We start from the raw sequence: 23349 nt of genomic DNA, 5'->3' as shown, positions 1-23349 counted from the left end.
GCATCACATACAAATAATGTCACTATCTTCATCTCAGCTAAAAAGTTAGCAGGCAGATGCAGACAGCATGTGTATCTCCCCGTAGCAGCCTGCACATCTTGGAGCTCCTTAGAGCCTTCCAAGAACTCTTCAGAGGATCTCTCTCCTGTTGTGTTTACAGCCCACGTGTACCCCAAACAGCGCACACTTGCTTTTTTTCCCCTACAAACACATGTATTTGTTATAACACCTTGGGAAGGAAAAGGGTGCTGCCTTTGCAAAGTTAGATAACTGGCCCAGTTCTTTGCTGCCGGATTGGCTGGGAGAGGCCCTGTAAAACCACGCTGGCCAGGCGCCCGGCCCAGCCCTGCAAGGCTGCAAGCTATTTCCACAATTGGCCACTTCAGAGTGGGAGAGGGGGAGGTGAAGACAGCTAGGCAAGCTGCATCTCTGCCAGGCTGCTCTCCTTCCTCCTTGTTTTTTCTCAACCAGAGTAGTTCGGCAAGCCCGCTCTGGGTGCCTCCGAGCCTGTCTAGAAACGCTCAGGAGAGTGGGGTGTAACGTTGGTGGCCAGGCACCTGGCCCTCCCTTACCCCTGCTGGCACAGTCTCAGGACAGGACATGTCAAGCTGCAACACCCCTGGGGGCCCCACTGCCCTGGACTTTCCGGAAGTCCTGAAGTCCCTACTGGAGTATTCCTTGCCCTGGACCAACAAGATGACAGGTAGGATTGAGGAAATATATACTAGGGGCTCTGTTTTGATTTCTCCTTCCCCTCCTTCATTTGCAAGAGGAGAAAGGGGCAGATCTTGTTTGCTGCAAGCCCTTTAAGGGTGTGTTTCCCAAAGTGTCCAAGTCAGACAGAGAGTTCTGGCACTGTGCAGGTTGTGCAGCTAGGAGGAAAAACGGCAGCAATGGATTGATTACAAAATCAGTCAAGAGTGCTGAGCTCCTGTGCTCAGCTACTTCTTGGAAAACCTCAAAGATTAATGCACAGAAAAGGCTTGGGCACAAATCTTCATGCTCGCATAGAAGTGATTTCCAGGATTGCCATTCATTGTTGTCCTATGGTTAATAACCACTAAACCTCCAGATATTGCCTCTTCCCAGACTCAGACTGTCCAGAGAGCCCAGCCTGCTTGGGGCAGCCTGATTCTGTGCAAACTTTGTTTGATACTGCAATTGTTTATTTGTGAAAAGCTGGGGTAGAGAATACGGTAAATGCTGCATTTTCTTTGCAAGAGCACTTCTGTACTCCTAGGCTTTCTCACTCTCTGCACAGCATCCTAGGAGACAAATGGAAAGGACCCAGGAGGTTATTTAGTTTGGGCTTTTGCTGTGCTGAACACTTTGCTCATGCTGCACTGATGGCTTTTCTAATGCTGGGTCTGCTCCAAGCACCCATCACACAGCTTGAGTACTCTATGATTTTGGATAGGATGCTACACACCCTTGACAAGCTGTTTTTGGTTGTTGTGTTTTAATGTTTGCTGCTGAGCACTGGGGAGGTATGTGGGAACAACTCAGCACAACAAGCCTATGTCCGGGCATGAGCGAGTTGAGCTCACAGAAACAAACATGCACAGAGCTCGCTCTTCTCTAGGGAGTTGCTACCAGGACAGCCAGGCAGCTCTGCAGTGTTGAGGGGCAGCAGGACCCAGGAACAGAAAAGCCAGACACACTGTGGAGAAGGACCCTGCTCTCGCTCCAGGGTCAATGGGAGAAAAGGCTGCTGCTGTGACAGTAAAGCATTCATGTCAGGAAAGGCAGCTGCCTACACCTGCTGCAATACAGTGAGCCCTATGGCACATGCACAGCTCCCTGTGGGAAAGGGAAATAGCACAAGGGGGAACTGCCCCACCCCTAAGGGGCTCGTTTTGTCACATTGCTCTGCTGCTGCCTCCTGTGAGCTCTCTCTTCTTTGCTGAGACTGCCCATGAACGGATGTGTTTACATACCACACCGTATGAAGTCCCACTGTTTGTGTGGACCACGGCATGTTTTCCCAGCTGACAGTACCCAGGTAGAAAGTGGAACTGTCTGGGAGGAGGCAGTAACAGCCAAGGGCAGCTTGTGGTGCAGAGCCTTGCTGTGGCTAAACTGAGTTTGGCTGCTTTTCTGGGATCTCTGTTCTCCACAGCCAAGTGGATTCAATTAATCCAAGGGAGGAGTGCTGGCAAGACCTATCTGTTTAGAGTAGGGGGTAGAGGAGAGATCAATGATTTGAAGAGAGAATAATTTACTCTTAACTCAATGTGACTTATTTGGCAGCTGAGAGTGCTGTTTTGTGGCAGCTTTCTTCCTCAGCTCCAGGACCACCCTGCCTCTCTGCATCACTTCCCATACTCCTCAGAACTGTCTTTATTATGCTGCCTTCCTCTCCAGTCCAGCATTCCCATCGTGGCCCTCTTCCCACAGAGCTCAGTTCTCTCCTCCTGGCTCTCCATACTTGGACAGCACACATCTGGATTTGCTAGCTTTCAGGCCTCTCTCTCTGAAATTCTCTATTCTGCTATTCAAACCTCTCAGTGGGGCTTGCTGTACATCTCCCCCTCCTCACACCTTGTGCCCAGCAGTGAGCTGCTTGCTGCTTGCCTCTCTCCCTGCTGCACCCCAGAATGGGCTGTTCTGTATCCTCTGGCCTTGACAAGACTCTCGGCAGTAACAGCCAAGGCCTCTGCATTCCTCTCTTCACGTCTCACTGTCCTCCACACTTCCTTCTCAGCTGCAGAGTGAAAGCCAATGTAAAAATCCCAGGCAGATGCCAGCTTAACTGAGAAGGCACAGCTTGTGGTACATTGCCTGCTTTCTGTTGGCAATTCCTTGAGCACCTAATCCCCAGATGCAGTGAGGAAAAGCTCTCAGGGCAGCCTCCCTCCTAGCTGGCAGGGCACTGCTAATGCTGGAGCAGGGTGATGTGAGGCAACCCACAGGAATGTTCCTCAGGAACTCCCTCCCTCCTGCCTTTGGGAAAAGCAGCTAACACTGTATCATCTAGACCCTCTCTAAGTAAAGTCACAACTGATGGTGGTGCATAAGAACAAACCTTAGCATAGTGGGGCACGGGTGGAAATGTGCTGAAGGAAGAACATTGTCAATCTAAAGGGAAAAATCCTGGAGCAAAAGCTGCTGAGTGGTTTTAATAACATTCCCTCATACAGACATTGCCCAGCAAAGCCACTGCCATTGAGCTCTGCAGGGGTGATGTGCACAGACCCTGTTCCTTGAAGGAGTGTTGTACAGTACTGAGGCACAGCATCATCCTAGGGGGCCACCAGCGTTAACAACAATGGAACAAAGTGACCATGAGAGCCACAACTGAAGGGGAAGCCTGCAGCCTGCCCCACTTTGGCTGCATCCACTTGCCTAAAAGCTGCTCCTTTGTGACCTCACTTGGCTGTGTTCTCTATCTACCACCTATCAGTAGCTGTTTCCTAGACAAAAGCACCACTGCGGGCTTGCTGCCCCTTGCCAAGCTGTGTGTGCTGCTTCTCTCGTGTGTGGTCTGACATCTGTGTCTCATTACCCTCTGTGAAGTGGCATCTCCTTTTCACACATGTGCCTTTTCTTCCTGCCAGCTGAGCTTGGCAAGGCGGAGGGAGTCTGTGGAGGGCACGTAGCGGCCCTGGAGCACACTGGGCAGTGGAGCATGACCAGCTCTGCCTGCTTCTTGCAACTGGATTTATCAGCCTTGATAAATGATGCATTAACCTGCGCCATTCCAGCCTATATTAACAAGGTATCCTTTTCCAAGCTTCCCGCTGGGCAGCACGTGTGCAGGAGTTGCATCGGGAATCCCACCCGTTCCCTGTGAAGGAGGGAGCAGATTTGGCTTCCCACACCACGCAAGAGAAGTAGCTGCTGGGTAGGGCAGCTCCACATCTGGACATGTCCCCTGGTCCTCATTGCAGTAAGACAATGCAGGAAAACATCTTTCCTGTGTGACTTCAAATCCATTCCTTTTCCTGGGGCATGTGAGGAAGAGTTTACACTCGATTTTTTTGTCACAAAGACCATCAGGGTTTATTAATAAGGATCAAGTAAAATTGTGCCTTGCCAATTAAATTTAATGTCAGAGGTTTGTGGCGGGGAAGTTCGACCAAGCAGATGCCCAACTGCCTACCTGAGAGGAAGATGTCTTTTTTCTGCTGGCACATATGGGAACGCCTCTGCTCTCGCTCCCGCGGCTCTGTTGGATGCAGACGGGCCGGTCCCAGCGGAGGGAAGGGGAAACCCTTCCCTTTCCCGGCTCGCAGCACTGCATAGTAGCTTCGCTGCAGCCCATCCTACCGAGGCAAGAGCAGCCACTGCTGACAGAAGAAGCCTGTGGCTGCAGAATCTGACACTTCTGCGGATTTATTCATTCTGTGGGAGATGCTCCTCAGTATCCATCTGTGCTCTCGGGAACGAAATTGGCAATATTTGCTCCCTTCGTGTGTTCAGAAGCTTAAATCCCATCACGGCATCCCTGCTTCTAGAGCAAGGGGGCCGCTTGGAGAATCACAAGAATTTCTTGTGATCATGACTATTTGGAAAGGCAGCCTTTCCTCCCTTCCCCCAGCAGCCCGCCCATGCCGGCACTGCAGTGAAGTCCCTCTCCCTGCCCGTGTTATGTAGGGCACGCCGCTGCGGGCATCGTGTGGGACGGAGGGAGATTAAATCCAGGGCACGCGCGAAAGGTGATTTCGGGATCCTGAACGAGGATATGCAAGGGCGAGCTAGAGCGCTGGTGCCGGGACAGGGCGGGGAGGGGGTTGCCAGGCGTCGCGCTGCCGGGACGGCCCTCACGGACCCCGGGTCGGTAGCGGCCCCCTCAGGCGCTGCCGTGCACGCGCGAACAGTCGGGCGCGCGGCGGGCGAGCGCGCGCGCCGCGGCAGGCGGGCAGCGCTCCCCCGCCGCCCACGCGCGCGCGGCCTCCCCCCGCCTCCTCCGCCTCCTGACGGTGACGCAGCGCCCGCGGGAGGAGCGGGGAGGGGGCGTGGCTCCGAATGCTAATGAGCCCGCTGAGGCCCCGCCCCTGCACGTGCCCTGGCGGGAGGGGGGCGCGTGCCCGCGCCGGCCGCGGGGAGGGCAGGGCGAGGAAGGCGGGGCCTGTCCGTGCGGGGCCACCCCCCTCGGAAGGCACGGGCCAATCCCAGGGCGCGGAGAAGCCGGGCCGGGGCGGCTCATGAATACTGAAGCACGCGCCGGGCGTCAGCCAGCCGCGCCTGCGCCGTTCGCTCAGCGCTTCGCCGCCGCCGGGTCCCGGGGAGCCGTCGCAGCCCCGCGCCGCTGGTGACCGCTGACAGCCCGCCCGTCCGCGGGGAGTATGCCCGGCCGCGCCGCGCACCAGGAGGCGGCGGCGGCGGCGGCGGCGGCGGGAGGACCAGAGCCCACTGCAGCCGGGGGGAGCGCGGGGGCCGCCGCGCAGCAGGAGCGGCGGGGCCTGGCGGGCGCGTTCCCGCTGGTGCTGAAGAAGCTGATGGAGAACCCGCCGCGGGAGGCGCGCCTGGGTGAGCGTGGGGGGGGGCGGCGGGAGCGCGCGGCGCCCCCCAGTTATCCACCCCCACCGCCCCCTTCCCGCCCCGTGGCTCGGAGGGCGGGACCCGCCGGGTCACGGCGGGACTGGCCGCGGGGGGAGCACCCGCGGGAGAGGCCGTACGCCCCGGCCCTCTCCCTCCTCCCCGTCCCTCCCTCCCTCCCTCCGCCCCCCTGGCCGGCCGAGCCAAGAGCCGGCAGCACGGGATCGTCCCCGCCTCCCGGAGATTGTCCTCTCCGGAGCGTGTAGGTGCCTGCGCTGGGCAGAACCGAGCGCTGCGGGAGCGAGGGGTGCGCAGGAGCCCAGACGCGACACACTGCTTTCAGCCCCTCGGCTCTCTGGAACCTCCCCCGCCTGTAGACGCGTAGCTGGGATCAGCAGTGAGAAGGTTTCGAGGCTTGCTTGACCTTAATTGCTGGGAAGTTGCCCGATGACACGAGTAAACAGCAGATCCCCTCAGATTAGGTTCGGTGATAATCCATAAGGGTATGAGTGACTGCCTGCACATGCGGTCCTGCATGGGCTGGAGCTGCCTTTCTGCCACTGGTGATGCGGACAGCAGCTGTGTAAATAACACTGCTAGTGCTTATAGTCTTCGGTGCTGATGGCACACTTCTTTTTTTTTCTTGTTTTTTTTTCCTGCTCATCTGGCAGTATTTTTGCCTTTCTGAGTATCTGTTTCATTTCGAGGAAAGCTCAGGATTATCTGCACTGTTATAATGCCCAGTGTACTGGTGTATAATAAAAGAAGTCCTTACACTTACTAATTTTGAGATTAAAAATATTTTTTTGGAACAGTGGACAACATCGAGGGTAAACCACAGCATAAGCAAGGTTCGCAAGATTGTTGGCAGTGAGGTTCCTACCTACCTTGCATGTCTAATATTGCACAATACCTTATAAATCCATTTTGTGATTCTGGAGACTATATTTTTTTCCTTTCTGCTAAAAATAAAATAAAGTCAGCTTCTGATAAAGGTTTTAGTTATGTTGCTATGGTGCAGGATGCTGCAGCACACAGAATCTTGAATCTACAAAATCATGGGATTTCTTAAGATATTTCTGCACCCAGTCCTTTTTAAAGACATTAGTGCCAGCAGGAGCAATTTCGGTTCATGTGTATCATGCTGATAAGGATTTAGTGACTGTCTTGGGGGTGATTTTTGTGTTCAGAATCATGTGATGTGGCCTATGGAGATGTAAAATTCTGAAATTAATACGATTGTGAGGTAGTGCATTTTTCTAAAATTAGGAACATTTGATACTAGATTGATTACTAGATGACCCCATTCCAGCTCATTAAGGTGTTCGGCTGGAGCCTCTAAAGCTTGCTAGTGAGTCCATTTCATCTTGATTATCCCTCTCCATTCATGGTGTGATAAAGTTCAAGTTGTTCTTGTTCTTAACATTTCTCCATAGATTTCCTTAGTTCACATTGTTCTGTTTCACTTCACACTTTGTAGAACTTGTTGCTTTCTGTTTATTTTGGTCTCTGATACTTTTCTTGTTTGCCTATTCAAGACAACAGAAAGAATGCCTTCATTTTCAGCAGGTACTTCCAAATTACAAAAGGCTTGTCAGTAGACTTGTGACTCAACTGTCTTCAGATGATCCTTGATTATTTTCTCTTCTTTTAACAGTGATACACTCAAAATGTTAAAAAATTACTCATTCACTTAATCCAGTGGTACAGGTTCAGCAAACTTTCTTAGAAAAGACCCTGCACTTTTGTCTGGAATGCCTATTCACAAAAACACAATTTTCTGTCTTATTCTTTAAGAAATTATATCAGTTAGCTGCAGTGTTTGTCCATTTATAGTCTCTGCAAGCTACCTGTGGCTTTTCCAACCACTGTGGGTAATTTGACTACCCAGTCAAAGCAAGCATCTTTCTAATCCTCCTGAGCAACAGAGGAGGGAGGTGAGGCAGTTCCAGCAGAATGCCATCCCCTAGAACGCTGTGCCATGTACCAGGTAAGCTCACCAGCCTTGCTGGGAGTTGTTGTTGTGTATGTTGTAAGGATTAAATAAATTAAAATAATGATATTTTTATAAAAAGGAAAAGTCCTGTGGGTTAGGGAAGGCACTTAATATTCTGGAGCAGGAGTGTAGGTCTCTTCCATTAGTAACAGAGCTGCTGCATACTCTCCAAAGGATGCCTTAATCACCAGTTGCATGCTGCTGTGGCAGGAGGAATGCCTCAGCAAACATCACAGTAATGGGCATTAGGGATACAGAACCCTACAACCTGCCTTGTTCCATCCTCACAAGTGGGACTAAAGATTTATGGAGCAATCAGCCTATATATATATAGACATAGTGGTTTCAGTATAATTTGATGGGTTTTTTTGTTGGTGAACAAGAGGAAGTTTGTCAAATAAGTATTTTTTTCTGTTTGTGGCTGGGATAGCTCTTGACAGCATGGTGGCCAAAATCTTTTGGTTGGTTTTTGGTTTGGTTGATTTTGAGGAAGAAACAGGACAGGAAATAAAGCTCTTTTCAGGCTGCTGCTTTTGGTTAAAACAGCCGTATTTCCAATAGTTCAGTAACTGGAATTGTTCACTTAAGTCACTGAGCATAAATTGGTGTCCTCACTGTTAACAGCAGATGTACAGCCCAGTTAATAGGTCACGGTAGCAGAATGAGGGGGCTAAATCGGACATGAGCCATCATCTGCAGAAGTACAGTCCAGATTTATCAGGGTGACCTTGAATTGCTGCAAATGGAGCCTCTTAGGATACTGCAGCTCTACTGTCAGGTAATACCTGTTTACACTATAAATATCTTAAGAGAATTAATCTCTCAGGTCCCTGTGCTGAGGTAGGCAGAAACTTCCGCCTCAAGATGCAAGAAGTTAATTAGTGTTCATTAGATATTGTGCACCCAAGCAGGATTTTGTGTGGCAGAAATGAAGATTAAATGAATTGAAAGAAAGCCTGTGGGAAAACATCAATGCAGTAATGATCATACGTAGGTTTTACCATGTTATCTATCACCTTTGAAATAGATGGGTTCCCAAAATGTGTGTTAACTTCTGCTATTTTGTTTCAGATACTGTTAGAAGTGAGGGAGGAGAGAGAGACAGCATAACTAAACAAAGACAGCGCTGGGGGCCTTGCTAAGTTGTCAACTTGTAGCAAAAGGACAAAAAATTTTGGATGCTTTTCTCACATGGAGGAAGGATCTAATCTGGTGTGAGCCAGGGGCAGTCACAAGAGGAAATTGGAGGAACCACAGTTTTTCCAGGTTACTGCAGGACAGCAGGATGATCATGCATATCCAAAAGGCATTAAAAAAATCTGAGAAGAGCCACATATTCCAGCAGTGTAGTCTTTTTAGCATCTTCCTTCTGAAAAATATTTTTAAGCTTTATATTCAGTCTAACAATCACTTAATGGTTTTTTTACCCTCCTCTCTTGTTGCAAAACAAAAGTACTGCTGGTTCGTATTAAAACTAACATAATGTATAATGGGCTACTGTTATTTTCAAGAGTAAAGAACTTTTATTTTTTTTAGTTGACATTTGGACTTGACATTTCACAAGTTTTTTATCATGTTAATTAAAAATAGTTATTTACAAAGAATTCATTATTGTTGCTTGAATTTGTTTTGGTACTATCATCCACAACATCCAGTGCAAATCTGAATTTGGTTGTGCTGGGAATGTTGGGGAATACACAATCTCTATTCACAGGTGAAATGTTGGTTCCAATTTGGCAGGATGTGCTCCAGTAGTAAGGGAAATTCTCCTTATATGTAGAGTAGATGCTGTTTCTTTACTGGGTTCAAGTAGGAACTGTTTAGAAACATTCTCATTATTTGCATAATTACTGTTAACCTACCTGTTTGCTTTGCCTAGGCAAAAGGTAGGAAAGTTGCAAAACTCCCTGCAAAAAGGAGTTTATAGCAGGAATAGGAGCTGGGTGGCAGTTCAGAGGCAGCAGTGTGAAGTGGCAAGGAGAAGACCAAAAGCTGCAAGGTGATGTTACCAAAGCTTAGGTCCAGGAGCCACTGGTCTGAATTTAATGTGTCCTTTAGGTACTTGCTCTTGGTCCCAAGCAAGTGGCTGGTGAATAGTTTCTCAGCTGCTTGGTTTAAAATCAGTAACTTCTTTTGTATAAAATATTCAGAATACGGTAGATAATTTACTTTGTGTGGCAGCACTGTTCTCTAAGCCATAAAAAGCTCTTTCAGTCTCAGTTCCACACCAGCTAAGGCAACAGCGGAAGGAATGCCACTTCTATCAATAGGTTTTATATAAAAAGGCTTTTCTGATTTAGAGCCGAGTTTCACCCCCACTTCCACCCCCAATAAAGAAAAATGCTCCTTTAGCATATTGTAGCCAGTCTAGAAAACCCTAATGCCAAAATTAGTGCATTTGATTCGGCTGATCTCTGTTAATACTGGAGCTCCAAACTGGCCCAATGTATGTCCTTGGAGTCTCTGTTCTATTGAACTGAGTATTTGTTGGCGTCCGTGGTAATGCTCAGTTTCCAGGTGATTAGGGTACAACTGGTGACCATGCCTTCCTTTTGACAGCAGTGCTGGCTCAATGCTGGCAGTACTAGCACTGCTTCTGGAATGCCTCCTTCACTGCTGATAGAACTGCATGGCTGCATGGAGAAATGGATCAGGAAAATGACTTGGATTTAATTTTTTTTTCTGCCAGCTTATTTTTATCTCTTAAATTATGTAATTATTCCATAACATGAGTTTTCTGCTTGGATTCTGTCCCAGACAATTGTTAAGATTCAGTAGCTATGGGGAACATAGAAACAGCCATTTTTCTGTAATATGTGCACTGTAGCACAGTAAATGGAGAAAAATTCATCAGTCTCTTGTGACTTGGGGGTGGGATGTGGGAGTGTGCCTTATTAGACATCTCCCCAAAGAGTGAAAATTGTATGTAGATACTCTGAGCTATCTATAGTGAGCAGCATTTGGAGCTATTGCTTTCTGTGGACATGCTGAGTCATTTCAGAGAGAAGTGCTTCTAAAATGCTGAACAACAGGCATCCAGGTCTCTGGTGTCCTATGGACCTTTTGACTGATTTTCAGACATAATCTGAAAACCCATATTCCTCTCCCGTTGGTATTTTAATTGTTGTTCTGCACATTCCTTCTTTGTGCATAGAATAAGCTATTCCGCTTCCTCAGAATTTTCTTAATGGTTTCCCACGTAACCCTGCTTAGGGACAGTCACTTTTGGTTTTTTTCTGAGATGGATATATGAAAACCAGGCTGTTCTGCAGTGACTGGTTAATAAGCCCCATGCAGCACTTCCTCACACTTCGGTAAGTTATCACAGCAAAGATGCTGGTCTGCAAGACTGCTCAGCTGTCTGTGGTCTAGCCATCACAGGGGGCTAGACTGTTTCATACGTAAATGTTGCTTTTCAACATCTGGTTTTCCAGATCATCTCATGAGGCAGAACCATGAGCTTACTGAATTTCCTTTCGTGGGGATTTTTTTGACTCTTAAACCTTGAGTCTCTCCTGTGTTTCGGCTTGTACAGTGACCTACTTGTATCTTTCAGATAAAGAGAAGGAGAAAATAAAGCTTGAAGAAGATGAGGCAGCAGCTGCCAGCACTATGGCAGTCTCGGCTTCCCTCATGCCACCCATTTGGGACAAAACTATTCCTTATGATGGCGAGTCTTTCCACCTGGAGTACATGGATCTGGATGAGTTCCTGCTGGAGAATGGAATTCCTTCCAGCCCTACTCACCTGGATTTGAACCAGAATCCACTCTTGCCTGTGGCTGAGCTGGAAGGGAAGGAATCTGCCGGTGCTTCCACTGGTTCTCCTGCATCATCCTCTTCCACTGCAGTTTACCAGCAATCTGAAGCAGCCTCCAGCACAGGTAGATGGAATAATATGGGTCTCTGAGGGACTTCTGTTGTTCTCATATTAAGAGGTGCCTCTTTAGATCAAAGAGGAGACATGCTAAACTGTCAGTGTTTGCTGTGGCAGATTAAATGATACAAACATGCTCGATGTAGAGCCTTAGTTCATGTATCAATTCATGTAGATGCTGCCTCTCCTTCCGCTCTTCCCATCCTGTGAAGAATGAGTGTCTATCAATGTGTAGTCTGTCTATCAGTGTACAGTCTGTTTTGATTTTGAAATTATAAGAGCTGAAACATGAACATAAAGTATTTGCTTTCTTGCTATTGCTAATGTAGTGAGAAGCTGGACATGTTGAGAAAATACTGTCTCAGGTTATTTTACAACAGATTTGATAGCTTGTCACAAGTCATTTTTACTACCTTGGTCTGCTTGGGTGAACTTATGTGAACTTAAAGTACCTCAAATAACAGTGTTAAATAGAAAAACAATGAAGCAGTCTTTTTTGTGGTAGCCTGGGAAATGTGAAAACAGACACTAGGAAAAGGTGTTTTAATGATGCAGTTTGATGTTCTGTGGCGCTTTGAAGTGGGAGTGGAGTAACAAAAAAACAAAACTCTGCTTAAATGGTACTAGGAAACTTCATTTGTAGTATGGAGATCTTCTCTATTAAAGAATTCAGCTGTTCAGTTTGCCCTAGATTTCGAGTTTAAACATGATAGCCATCACCGTACTATTTTATGAGCAAGCTTTACAGAAAGCATTTTGCTCTGGATCTCTTTTGTGAATCTGTGGGAAAGATAACATGAAACTCATAGGGTGTAGCTTTTTTCGAGGAGGTATATGCAAAACTTATTGATCACTACTGCACATTGCAGTGGCATGCAGTTTTGCAACTCACGTATATGAAGTTTTGTAAACAATAGATTAATATGATAAAATTCATATGAACACTTCCGATGTCAGACATTCTGTTGGGGCATTTGTTTCGATGTGGCAAATAAGAAGAATACAGTTGCATTTGTAACAAATGCTCCTTTATTTAGTCTGTTGTTTGGAAGTCTACTTGTCTGACCTTTGAAGGTCCTAGGGACTGGGGTCTTTGGGCAGGCTTGTTTCTGTAAGGATTTGTATAATACAAAACTCAGGCTGATATAAGTTTATCCCTTCTTACTGCTGTTGAAGATGTTTTTTATGTGTGCAAAGCATGTAACTTTTGCCAAGGATCTGTTAACTCCTGTCCTGCATCTGTCTACTCATGTCTGTTAGTCTGGCATACGTTCCTAGAGTTATATTACAGACTGGACTGTGAACTCTTTCTCTGTACCAGCAGCTGTACAGCACCCACCACACCTCAGGGAAGCACCAGCTATTGCTATTGAGTATTTCTCACAACAGGACAGTAAAGTTGGCTTCTCTCTTGAGTCTCTTCATCCTGCTGAATATATTGTAATTTCTCCTGTTGTTGCCAGAGTCCCCACCACAAAATGAGAGAAATACACCCAGTCCCATTGATCCTGACTGCGTAGAAGTTGAGGTGAATTTTAACCCCGACCCTGCTGATTTAGTGCTGTCCAGTGTGCCTGGTGGCGAGCTCTTCAATCCTCGCAAACACAAGTTTACTGAAGAGGACCTGAAACCACAACCTATGATTAAAAAAGCCAAGAAGGTTTTTGTCCCAGATGAGCAAAAGGTAACAGATTTATTGCTGCAAACTCTTCTAGGCCTTGATAAGAGTTTCTGACTCTTTGTTCAAACACTTTGACATACAGAGCTAATGCAGTTTACCTACATGATTGGGCAGAAGCACTGCCAAGAATAGAATTGGCAAGCCAGCTGCTGTGCTTGCTGTTTTGCAGGTTTTGGTATCATGAGCTAATTACTGGCAAGGAGCAACTGATCATGCTATATACAGAAATTAGAAGAACTATCAAGTCAAATCCTCATCACCTGCACTTTTGAAGGCCGTTGTCTATATTTGCCCAGTATTGTGTCCAATGTGGATTTAAGCAACCCAGACAACAGAACAGGTGGTTTTATGTAAAAGTTCACTCCTAATTGAAAACTAAGTAAAGGAAGCATTTCAGTTGGACAGTTTCTTAATACCCAAGTCTCTAAATCTCCTTAGTTCTAGCAATGCACTTGGTTTATCCTAAAAGAAGACTTGTGTAAAGATGAATCTTATAGTACTGCATGGTCTCTATTTTGATGTCAGAGCCCTGCAGACCTATGGAGGAGATTCCTCAATGTAGCAGTCACTGTGAATATCATTGTACAATAAAGAGGTGTCTCCGAAACAGTTGTCAGTTTGGCATCTTTTTTTTACTACAGGATGAAAAATACTGGACAAGGCGAAAGAAGAACAATGTGGCAGCAAAGCGTTCCCGTGATGCTCGGCGACTAAAGGAGAATCAGATCACAATTCGGGCGGCCTTTCTTGAGAAAGAAAATACAGCCCTGAGGACGGAGGTGGCAGAGCTGCGCAAGGAAGTGGGACGATGCAAGAACATTGTTTCTAAATACGAGACCAGATACGGACCCTTGTAAGCACACCCTTTTCCTTGTTAGGGCACTTTGTTTTAGCCTCTTAGACTTCTCTGCCTTCTGTAGAGACTCCCAGAAATAAAGTTTATGGAGGCTTTGCCATTTTGCATCTACACTAGAAAAAAACCAACAAAACACAGACAAACCCTGTTACTGTTGGCACAACTCGTTCCAGGCCCTTTCCTGATAAATCTGTTGTCCAAAATCTTAGTGTCCATATTTACAACCCTGTTTTCAACACCGATAAAACATTTTCTGATTTCATACAATTGAACAGATTCACCTGTCTGGAGGAATAAATGTGGATCCCTCCAGATTGGACAGAGCTTTTGCTATCTGTTCTAACCTTAATTTTTAAGTGGAGAAAGAGCCTAGGAGACTCTTCTCTCTCTCTCTCTCTATTTTTTTTTAATTTAATTTTCAAACTCTTGCTCTTTTCTCCTCTCCATTCCACCTCCCAGTAAAAGTGTAAAACATAATTTTAGGATATAAGTAGATGTTGCTGGGCAGCATCATGAAATTGTTTCCTCTCCCATTCAGAGGCACTAGAAAGTATCTGTTGTATAGAACTCTGTTCCTGTTGAAGAGGAATAGGGGAACCTTTAGGGACAGGAAGACAGGAAAATATTAAATCTCTTGTAAAAACAGAAGTATTGCGAGGTTCATCTATTAATGTTATGCAGAGTGGAGTCAGTGCAGTTTTTATTACAATACTGTCTAAATCTCTTGATAGGTTCTAATCCTGGATCACTTGCAGAAAGCAAGGAGAGAGAACAGTAGTGAATCACTCGCTTTACATATGTGGACAAAATCATTTGATGTGGGTTCTAGATTGTATTTCTACCACCACTCCTTTTTTTCCTTAGAGGGTCTTCCCTCTTGAACTGCTGATAAAGCAGCATGTTGCACTTAACTGAGAAGTAAGGGAGATTTAAAAAAAGAGGTCTGGCTCATCAGGCTGAACCTTGAGTCCCAGCTGTTAAAAAATGGCCAGCACCTTAAGCTTTGAAAGAAGGGGCTTTTTAAAACAAGTAAACAAGCCACTGCTATTTTACTGCACCTTACCTGTTGTGCAAGAGATTGAGAAAGAGTTTTGGTCCTTGGTCTCATGAACACACTATGGGATAAGCTACACCCACTATAAACACAAACAGTTTACCTCACTGTCTCCTGTGCAGCAGTATATCTGGTCTCTCCGTACTTGCTGGTTCTATCTCCAGCATGTTTCCTGACAGAAAATTAGCACACAAGACTTGCCCTCTTGGAAGTAATCCATTCTCAGCACCAAGCACTGCTTCATCAATATATGGTGTTAAAAGAAAAAATATGCTGTGTGTGATGTTGAGACCTTCTGCACGACCTACAACTGCAAGAACTAGAAGCTTTACCAGAAGTATATGTCTAGAAGTCCTCTTAACAAGAGAAGCTGTGTTAAGATAGTGGCTGTGTCAGAACTCTTAGGCTATACTTCCTGGGATAATATTTATATTAAGGAGTAAATGTGAGATGATGATGTTGAGGGTAGTTGCAGTTCCTTTACTGAAATCTGAAAGTATATTTTAAAAGCATTGAGGTTTATTTTCTATGCTAAAGACTAGCTTGTATTTTAAACATAATGTGGAAATCATGAGTTTAGAGCAATTTTGTGTTGATTTCTTAAGGAAGTGGAGAAGCAGGCTAATCCACAGTACTTAATGTATGCTTTGAACTATACCTCCCCCCTCTGTTATGCTCTTAATTTGACTAGAGTGGCTCTTGATGTGGTGTTGGTCTAATTTCTTTCAAACGTACTAAAAATTGTCACCCTTTCAGCAGGGGTTTTTTCTTTCACAGGGTGGTTTGTGGTGGTGATGGTGGGAAGTATGTTATAAATAAATTGTCACACTTAACACTTTGCTTTGTTTAAAGTGACTTATCTGATTCCGAGTGATGCAACTTTAAAGACTTTTAAAAACAAAGAAACTAAAAAGCACACATGAATCGCCAGTCTTCAGAGTGAGCAGTGAAATCTATGAGGTGTCCCAACACAAACAACTGATGATGACCCTGCCTGCCTCCTTGCCTGCAAGTACCCCATCTGACTACCCAGGGCTGGGCATGATGAAAAGTGCAAAGTCTCCTTAATTCTGTATATGGCTTTCTTATCTGTCTTTCTCACTGTAACTATGAACTACAATAAGCTTACCTACTGGGGTTTTGTCAAGACACTCAAAGTTCATGTCTCAAAGTCTGTTGACAGCCTGTGTGGTGAATAGTGACTCTTCGTTTTGGCACTCGAGTGGAAGAAGAGAGGGAGTTTTAAATGAAAGTGTCTGTATATATAAAGAACTGCTATATTTTAAGACTCTTTTCCCTGCAGTATAATGAATTTTATTTAATACTGCAGCTCACTTCTGGTGCAGTGTAGCGTATTGTGGAGTACTGTGAGTGCAGAACTAAAGACACCAGGAAGACAGCGGCCTATAATGTGTGAGACTTCAGTGCAGAAGATTACAGCAGATGTTCTGAAATAACCCAGAGAGCACCACAGTATGCCATACAGAGAGTAATAAACCTCTATCAAATGACCCATGTAATAGTAAACGAAGTCGGTTGCTTTCCTGCTCCACAGCTACACTGCTGTAACCTGCCTTTTCCTTTATTTCGTTTATGAGCCTCACTTTCTTTTATGGTATCTTGCTGAAACAGGATCTATTCTTCTGCTAATGACTTAGCAATCATGGGAAAGGTGCTATTCTGAGCTGCTGATCTCCAAATCTTTTGGCTGTCTGAAACTACCAAATGAGTATTAGCTCCAAGAAAGCAATGGCTCTTAGTTGCCATATTACCATTTTCTGTCTCTTGAGTGCAGGACAGCTGCGGTGCTGAAGGTGAAAAACAGCCAATGATATCCCACAGTTACCATGGGCAGCTTCAGTGTAAGGACCCTTGTGCCGGTGTGGGAGGGTAGATAAAAGCTTGGACGGATTGTGGAGATGTTTATTGTGTTTAGAAGATAGAGGAAGTAGGTGGAAGTTCCGTTGTAAGAATTTCATCAGTGTAACAGGAATCTGCTCTTATATTAAGGGAGGTTTAGAGCTAAATCTATGTGGGAAGAACAAGAGTACTTACTTGCTAGGAAAGGAGTACAGGGCCATGCTTGTAGCCAAAATGGAGCTTGTAAGACAGGAGTGTGTTCATGCCTGGAGATTGATGAATAGCATACACCTCAAGAAAAATAATCTTGAAAGCTTTCTGAAGCACAAGTGCCAAAATTATGAGGCATGACTAGTTACCAGCATAGCTCATTGCTATCATATTGAACAATTATTTTGACTTTGTGTTTACCCAAGAGATTCCACCCCTAATTTCAGAGCAGAAATGCAAAAAAGAAAAATGTGAGACGCAATGGCTAATATTGTAAGCTTAATAAAAAAACCAAAATACATTCAAAAGCCAGGATTCATAACTAGTGTTTGACAGCATAACCTTTGTACAGAGCTTATATATTAAATGTAGTTTTTGACCTATCATTTTTAATGGATGATGTACTGAAGTCAAGAAAGTGTTTTTAACTTTTTCCTGGTTACCAAAATATACCTATGAGTGTATAATTATAATTTGGGATTATAAACTCTGAGATAATCATGGGATATTTTTATCAAATAGATTAATATCTTAGTTCCATGCTGCTGAAATGGCAGCATATATCTCTACCTGTATTGAGTATTGCTGATTTGGATATTTCCGGTATGTACCGGTTTTTGCTTTATTTTAGTGATAAAGGCCCAAACCAGCAACAAAACAAACAACCATGACAGCATGTAAATGTAGCAACTTTTTAAATTTATAATTTCTAAAATTTTAGTTAGCACTGGCTGTTCTTAAATGTCATGCTTCCTGTTTAGATCACAAAGCCAAAAGCTAAATAACTGGGTAAGGAGTTGCTTCATTTGAATCCTACTGTGCTTAGGAATATCTTTTAAATACTTACATATTGTGTACAGGGTTTGGTTTTGCAGTATGTCAGGACATTTTGACAGCAAAATATTCAATCAGTGAGATTAGCATGTGCAATTGTATTGTTTTGTTTCTGTTATCTTAGAAGCTTACACAATGGAAATTAACAGTGAATGTTCATTAGAGCTTTCTTTCAGAGAAGACTGTTAGCGAACATTTGTGCTTCCCTGTAGGACAATGCAGATTTGCACAATCTGTGATTCATGTGTCTACGGGTTGCAAAACTGGAAAATCGCACTTTAGGGTGAGTGCAGCTCAACTTTTGTAGCTGAAGAAGTTGTTGTTATTAAGAAGCAGTATATTCAAAGATAGATGGGAAGGTAGTAACTATTTAAAGGAGTGCAGATGTTGCCAGACAAAAAATACTGTGCAATGCTGAATTCTTTTCTCAGTTTTTGCAGTCTCAGGAAGTTAAGTTTATTGCTCCAGAGCTCTCTGCTCCTCTCGGAATGATTCACTATATCATTTTGGTTCTTTGACTAGGATGACAATCCTATCTGTAAGTGATAACTTGGGTATGTTTTCTTAGTGATCATAAGAAGACCAATATTCTTTTAGCTTGATTTGAGTATTAAAAGATGCTGAATTGACACTGTTAGGGTTTGAGGTTCTCTAGCCTTGGAACATACTCTGTAGAGGCCATAAGTGTGCCTGATGCCAACCTACCCCATTCCAGCCACAAAGGGACCATCTCCAAGTGGAGAGAATAAAGGGCATGTGCACCTTTCAGCATCACTGCAGGGATTGCCAGGAAAGAGAGCAGTTTATGACAGAGCTATACTTTCATTAGGAAGTGGATTGACACCACATGGTCATTTCATAGTACTAACTTTGAAAATACATAAACTGTGGATGAGATTTGTGGACAGTGAATGTTGTTTTACTCTACAGAGGACAGCAGCTATGAATAAATGATGCGCAATATTTAATACAGTATTGCTTTCATACATGATGATCTAATCTACATGTAGTGGGTTTGTATCTAAAAATTCCAAGGAGCTTAATCTTTCACCTGTTGCCAAAATCTGCTCCCACTGAAGCTAGTAACAAAGATGTCATTATCTCCCACAGGAAAAAAGTCTTTACTCTTATGTGGTTATTGTGAAGTTTTAGCAAGTGCTGGAGTCATGGGTATCTTTGCTTTACTCTGAAGCATTTTGTGTTTGGATCAGGTGGATACATCTCAGATTGCAGGTGTAGTGTTGGTAAACTGGTCCTGATAGTTTTGATATTCAGATAATCTGAATTCTGCTATTTTTTTGGTTTATAGTAGTGTACTATAAATTTGTGTTGGTTGGGTTGTTTGGTTTTTTGCTAAGCGGCTTTTTGCAGTAACATTTTATGTCTTCTCTGACAATTCTCCATTTCCTTACTGTGCTGTTTGAAAGCCCAAGGTATTCTAACTAGAAATCACTTTCAGCATTATCTGCGGGCCTGCTACTAATTGTGCCTAATCAGTTTCAAGGTGGGAGGTGCAGTGGAAGGCCAGCAGCTTTGGGAATGCTGTAATAAAACCATTTATGCAGAAAAAAAGAATATTTTGTAGATAATAAAAATAATGGACCTGCACAGAGGAGACTGTTGCTGCTTCAATATTGTAAGCCACCTGAGCATAAAAGGGCTTTGGTTCTTGTGATCAGGTGCTTTCATTTTTAGTGAGAGAGAAAGTATTTCAGACCTTTATAAAATCCAGATAGGCTTTTGTTTGCCCTTCTAGTTTTAGCTGCTAAGCTAAGCTGCTAAGCACAAGATGAGAAATACAAATTTATCTTAATGCATAAATCTCATGTTTTTGGCAACATACACCTAAATCCATAAAGAGCAAAATAATTTGTTAGTGCTAACATTCTGCCTTTGCAGCACTACAAGACTCTGACTGGCTTTCTAGATGTTCAGATAATTACTCTGGTCTGTATATCTGCCACTGTAACATGGTGAAGATAGATAAACTCACAAATGAAGACTGGGAGAAAGGTAGAAAGAATAGGCTTAACTAAATATCTGTGAAGATGCTAACAAAATGCTAATTGAGAATTACAATGATATAACTCATGATAATGCAAATTGACATACAGATGTAATTTATTAATTTGATAGTCTGCTATCCCTCATTAGTCACTTTTGGAACGCAAACTTCTTCAAGTTCAGATACCTACAGGGAAAAAGGAATCCTTTGAGGAAGATGCATATAGAGACAGACATAGATACTTGGCAAGGAGAGCAAAGAATGAAAGAGGAAGAGAAGAGTAATGCAAGAGTCTGACCTGAGTGAGATTGCTAAAACTAACACCTCACTGTTTACAATTCTAGGCCAATTTGGATCCCCTCAGTTCAGCATCATACTGAAGATAAGTACTTGTTTAGGTCTTGGGAATCTCCTTGTCTTGGTCCTACTTCCACAGTCCAGAAGGAAGTGAAAGGAATATACAGATAGGGAGGAGAGTTACTGCAGATAGGCATGAAAAAATAGCTGTTGCTTCAGCTAAGTGTGCTGTTGCGCTGGGACTTGACCTGCTAACGTGAACTGGTCAGTGCTGTCTCATGAGGACATGAGACATGACCTCATGAGACATGAGGCTATCTGAGGCCCCAGTCTTTTAAGGCCTCAATTCTGCTGTCATGTCTTCATGGGAAGAGCTCTATATCTGTAGAGAACCATGTGGACTTCACAGGACCTGTTCTTGAATGTGAAGCTCTGCCCAGGCAGTCAGCTGCAGAATTGTGTCCTTAATACACTATCCAGTTGTAGCTATAGGGCTGTTGATATTAAGTGTCATTTGGGTGCCTGTTATATAGCCAAAACCCTTGTTACTTCATTTTCCTAACTAAGGCATGAGCAGAAGCCCTTTGCTGTACAACATCTGTAAAAACTTAAAAATGTACTTCACATACGTCTAGTAAATTAAGGCATGTGATTTTGGTCTGTGGGTCTCAACAAACCTTGCTCGTGTACCTTGCCTGAATGTTTTCCTAGATCTGCAGCTACGTTTCAGTGAGAAGGGATGGTGGGATTTGTTTTCCCGAGGGGGCACAATAGCAGCTCTCACCTGTCACATGTGGTGACCGCTCGCTACTGGCCAGGATCAGGGATGGATGCATCCTCCGCACTTTTATGTGAAGTTGTCTGAAATATGGTGATTAACATGATTATTGGAATACTGTATTTTGTATAACTTAGAACATGTAAATACACTTTTAAAACTAATCTGTTCTATGAAGTAATAAATAAGTGCTTCCATTGTAATATCTGAATATTGTTAATGCTTCATGTAGCTTGATTTGGGATTCTTTCTTTCCTAGAGAACTACCGAAATCAAAACAAAGATTGATGTTGTGGAATTCTAGTCTAGTTGTGATGCTTTTTATCAACAAAAATGTTTTAAAAATAATAATGAGCTACTTAAGCAGAGAAACTAAGATTTTGAGGGAACTGATTCTCTTCCAGTCTTTCTTTAACAGTAGTCACTGATTACATTCATATTTGTACTCTTCCCATCCTGATAGCTGGACAGTTGATTTGTTTGTGAGTAGCATTTGGAAAGTAGCAATATCAAATTATTTGTAAACTTTGGTGACTGAGGAAAACTAAAGCTGGGTGGGCTTTGTTGGGTGTTTTTTTAACTATTCTCTCTTTTGGCTCAAACAGATCTGTCTCCACCCTTCAGCCAGACTGCAGCAAGTTGCAGTGCCACAGTGAGTGACTGTTACTGAAGCTCATTTGTGACCTAGATAGTGTACATCTTTATTAGTTTCATTATGTGCATAGATGACACAGGTTTCCTGTTGTAGTGTGGAGAGAGACAGTGATTAATGACTTGTGGTTTTGTTGAGTACATGTTCACAGGATGCTGCACAGCTGGACCTTTCATCAGCTTTCATGACCTTTTCTATCTTTTGTTAAAAAGAAAAAAATAGAAAACAGTGGAGTGAGAATCACGAGCAGTCTGCTAGAAAATCTGAACGCTTGGGTTTTGAGGAGGAGGTGAGATTAATCCATCAGCCTTCATATAAAGAGATTAGCCTGTGATGATACTTTCTCCAGCCATAATTTAACTTTGTCTTTAATGCTGTACTGGAGCAGTCTCCGCTCTGGTAATAGTTGTGTCTGCAGTGTTCCATAAATGACAAAGCCACAGCTTTCGTAGTGGGCAGAGACAATGGCATCTCTTTTAATTTTCTTCTATTTTTTTTCCTCCTCTCTCAGTGTCTCTAGGCTGTAAAATAGCTACGAAACAGCTAAGCAAATGTGCAAGTTATTCTGAAAACTCTGTTATTGTAAACCTTTTTCAGACACATACAGTTTTTAACTAAATAATTTGAGGGAACTCCTATCTGCTAGATTTGGCCTGAAATTCTGTTGCCTCTTGGATAAAAGTATTTTTTTTTGTCTTCAGATGTGACACTGATCTGTCCCATTCGTTCAGTGGGATGGAAGATAAAACTGCACAGTATTTATATAAGATATAAATCTGATCTTAGTTTTACTGTGTGTTAAGTTGTTTAATCTCTTGGAAGTCTACTCCTTGAATTCCTGTATATGTAGCTGCTTTTTGAAGCAGTCCATCAAGTGCATTTGAGATCATCGACTGAAAAATTCCACAGAAGTGAAAGAGATAATAAAGCTTGTAAAGCGGCTGGGTGAAACTGTATTGCCATAAATGGTTTTAATTTATATATGAATCTTCTGTCCCAAACTGCTTATTTTGTACATAAACCTAAACACTCCTGGCAGCTGATGGGTGAAAATAAAGGTGCTTAAACAGCAATCTAATGAGGAAAGGGCATTTCACTATTACAGAGTTGGTATTATTTTATATTTCCATTTATTACACTTTTTTAAATGTATAAACCACAGATTTGAATTCTCAAAGTCTTCGGCTTGGATTTTGTGAGTAGTTTAAATCCTCTCACCTCTCTGCTCGTAACTGGTTTTTAAGAAAAAGAAAAGCTTTTGTTTAAAATGTAAAATTTTGACTGTATTAAATTCTGTTAGTACCCTTCCTTTTTAAGAAATAAAATGTATATTCCACTATGCTGAGATCCAGTAATTTTGTTCTCTAGACAGCATACTGTGTGGTGTACAGCTCCACTCCCAGCATTACATCTGCAATTTGCAGTGAAGTTGGTAGACACTAAAGCAGCTGATCACCTTTTGGGAGCAGGTTCTTGCTGTGCATTTCCCATGTGTTAAGTGTGCTGGTAATAGGTATACAGTTCTCTGCTTTTACTTTCTAGATTAACTGATTTCAAAAGCATTGCAAGGTTTTGTGTTTGTCTTGCAGTGACTCTTGGTTGAACTCTCTCAGGTAGGGGGAGAAATCTGAGAACAAGTCAGCCACAGACACTTGGACTGTGCTTTGTCTGTTACGAGAACATCCACAAAGTTATCAGAATTTTACTTTTTTTCATGGGAAGAAGTAAGGTTCTGAATAAGTAAGTTTTGTCCATGAGGACAGCTTTCT

General features: G+C 43.7%; 1 protein-coding gene across 3 annotated transcripts; it reads left to right on the top strand.

The window, feature by feature from the left end:
• The first annotated feature begins 342 nt into the window (after nt 1–342).
• Nucleotides 343–22919, top strand: TEF (TEF transcription factor, PAR bZIP family member). Of its 3 annotated transcripts, none has more exons than XM_014882650.2 (5): nt 343–703; nt 11034–11360; nt 12817–13037; nt 13676–13887; nt 15797–22919. In XM_014882650.2, exons 1-5 carry the CDS (start codon nt 601–603, stop codon nt 15816–15818), a joined length of 885 nt encoding a protein of 294 aa, XP_014738136.1. In that variant the 5' UTR covers nt 343–600; the 3' UTR covers nt 15819–22919. The 3 variants fall into 3 exon arrangements, with proteins under 3 accessions (XP_014738136.1, XP_014738138.2, XP_088021383.1); XM_014882652.2 differs by lacking the exon at nt 343–703 and adding an exon at nt 5238–5472; XM_088165257.1 differs by lacking the exon at nt 343–703 and adding an exon at nt 5816–7471.
• Nucleotides 22920–23349: the final 430 nt, after the last annotated feature.

Source organism: Sturnus vulgaris, chromosome 5, assembly GCF_052056855.1.
Source record: "Sturnus vulgaris isolate bStuVul1 chromosome 5, bStuVul1.hap1, whole genome shotgun sequence".
NCBI classification, from domain to species: Eukaryota; Metazoa; Chordata; class Aves; order Passeriformes; family Sturnidae; genus Sturnus; species Sturnus vulgaris.
The sequence above is the reverse complement of the archived record's forward strand: the minus strand, read 5'-3'. Positions and strand labels throughout refer to the sequence as shown.

Coding starts and splice junctions, on each gene's coding strand:
- TEF (XM_014882652.2), top strand. CDS start 5,289: ATGCCCGGCCGCGCCGCGCACCAGGAGGCGGCGGCGGCGGCGGCGGCG. Junction 11,361..12,816: donor TGAAGCAGCCTCCAGCACAG/GTAGATGGAATA, acceptor TGTTGTTGCCAG/AGTCCCCACCACAAAATGAG. Junction 13,888..15,796: donor GAGACCAGATACGGACCCTT/GTAAGCACACCC, acceptor CTTTGTTTAAAG/TGACTTATCTGATTCCGAGT.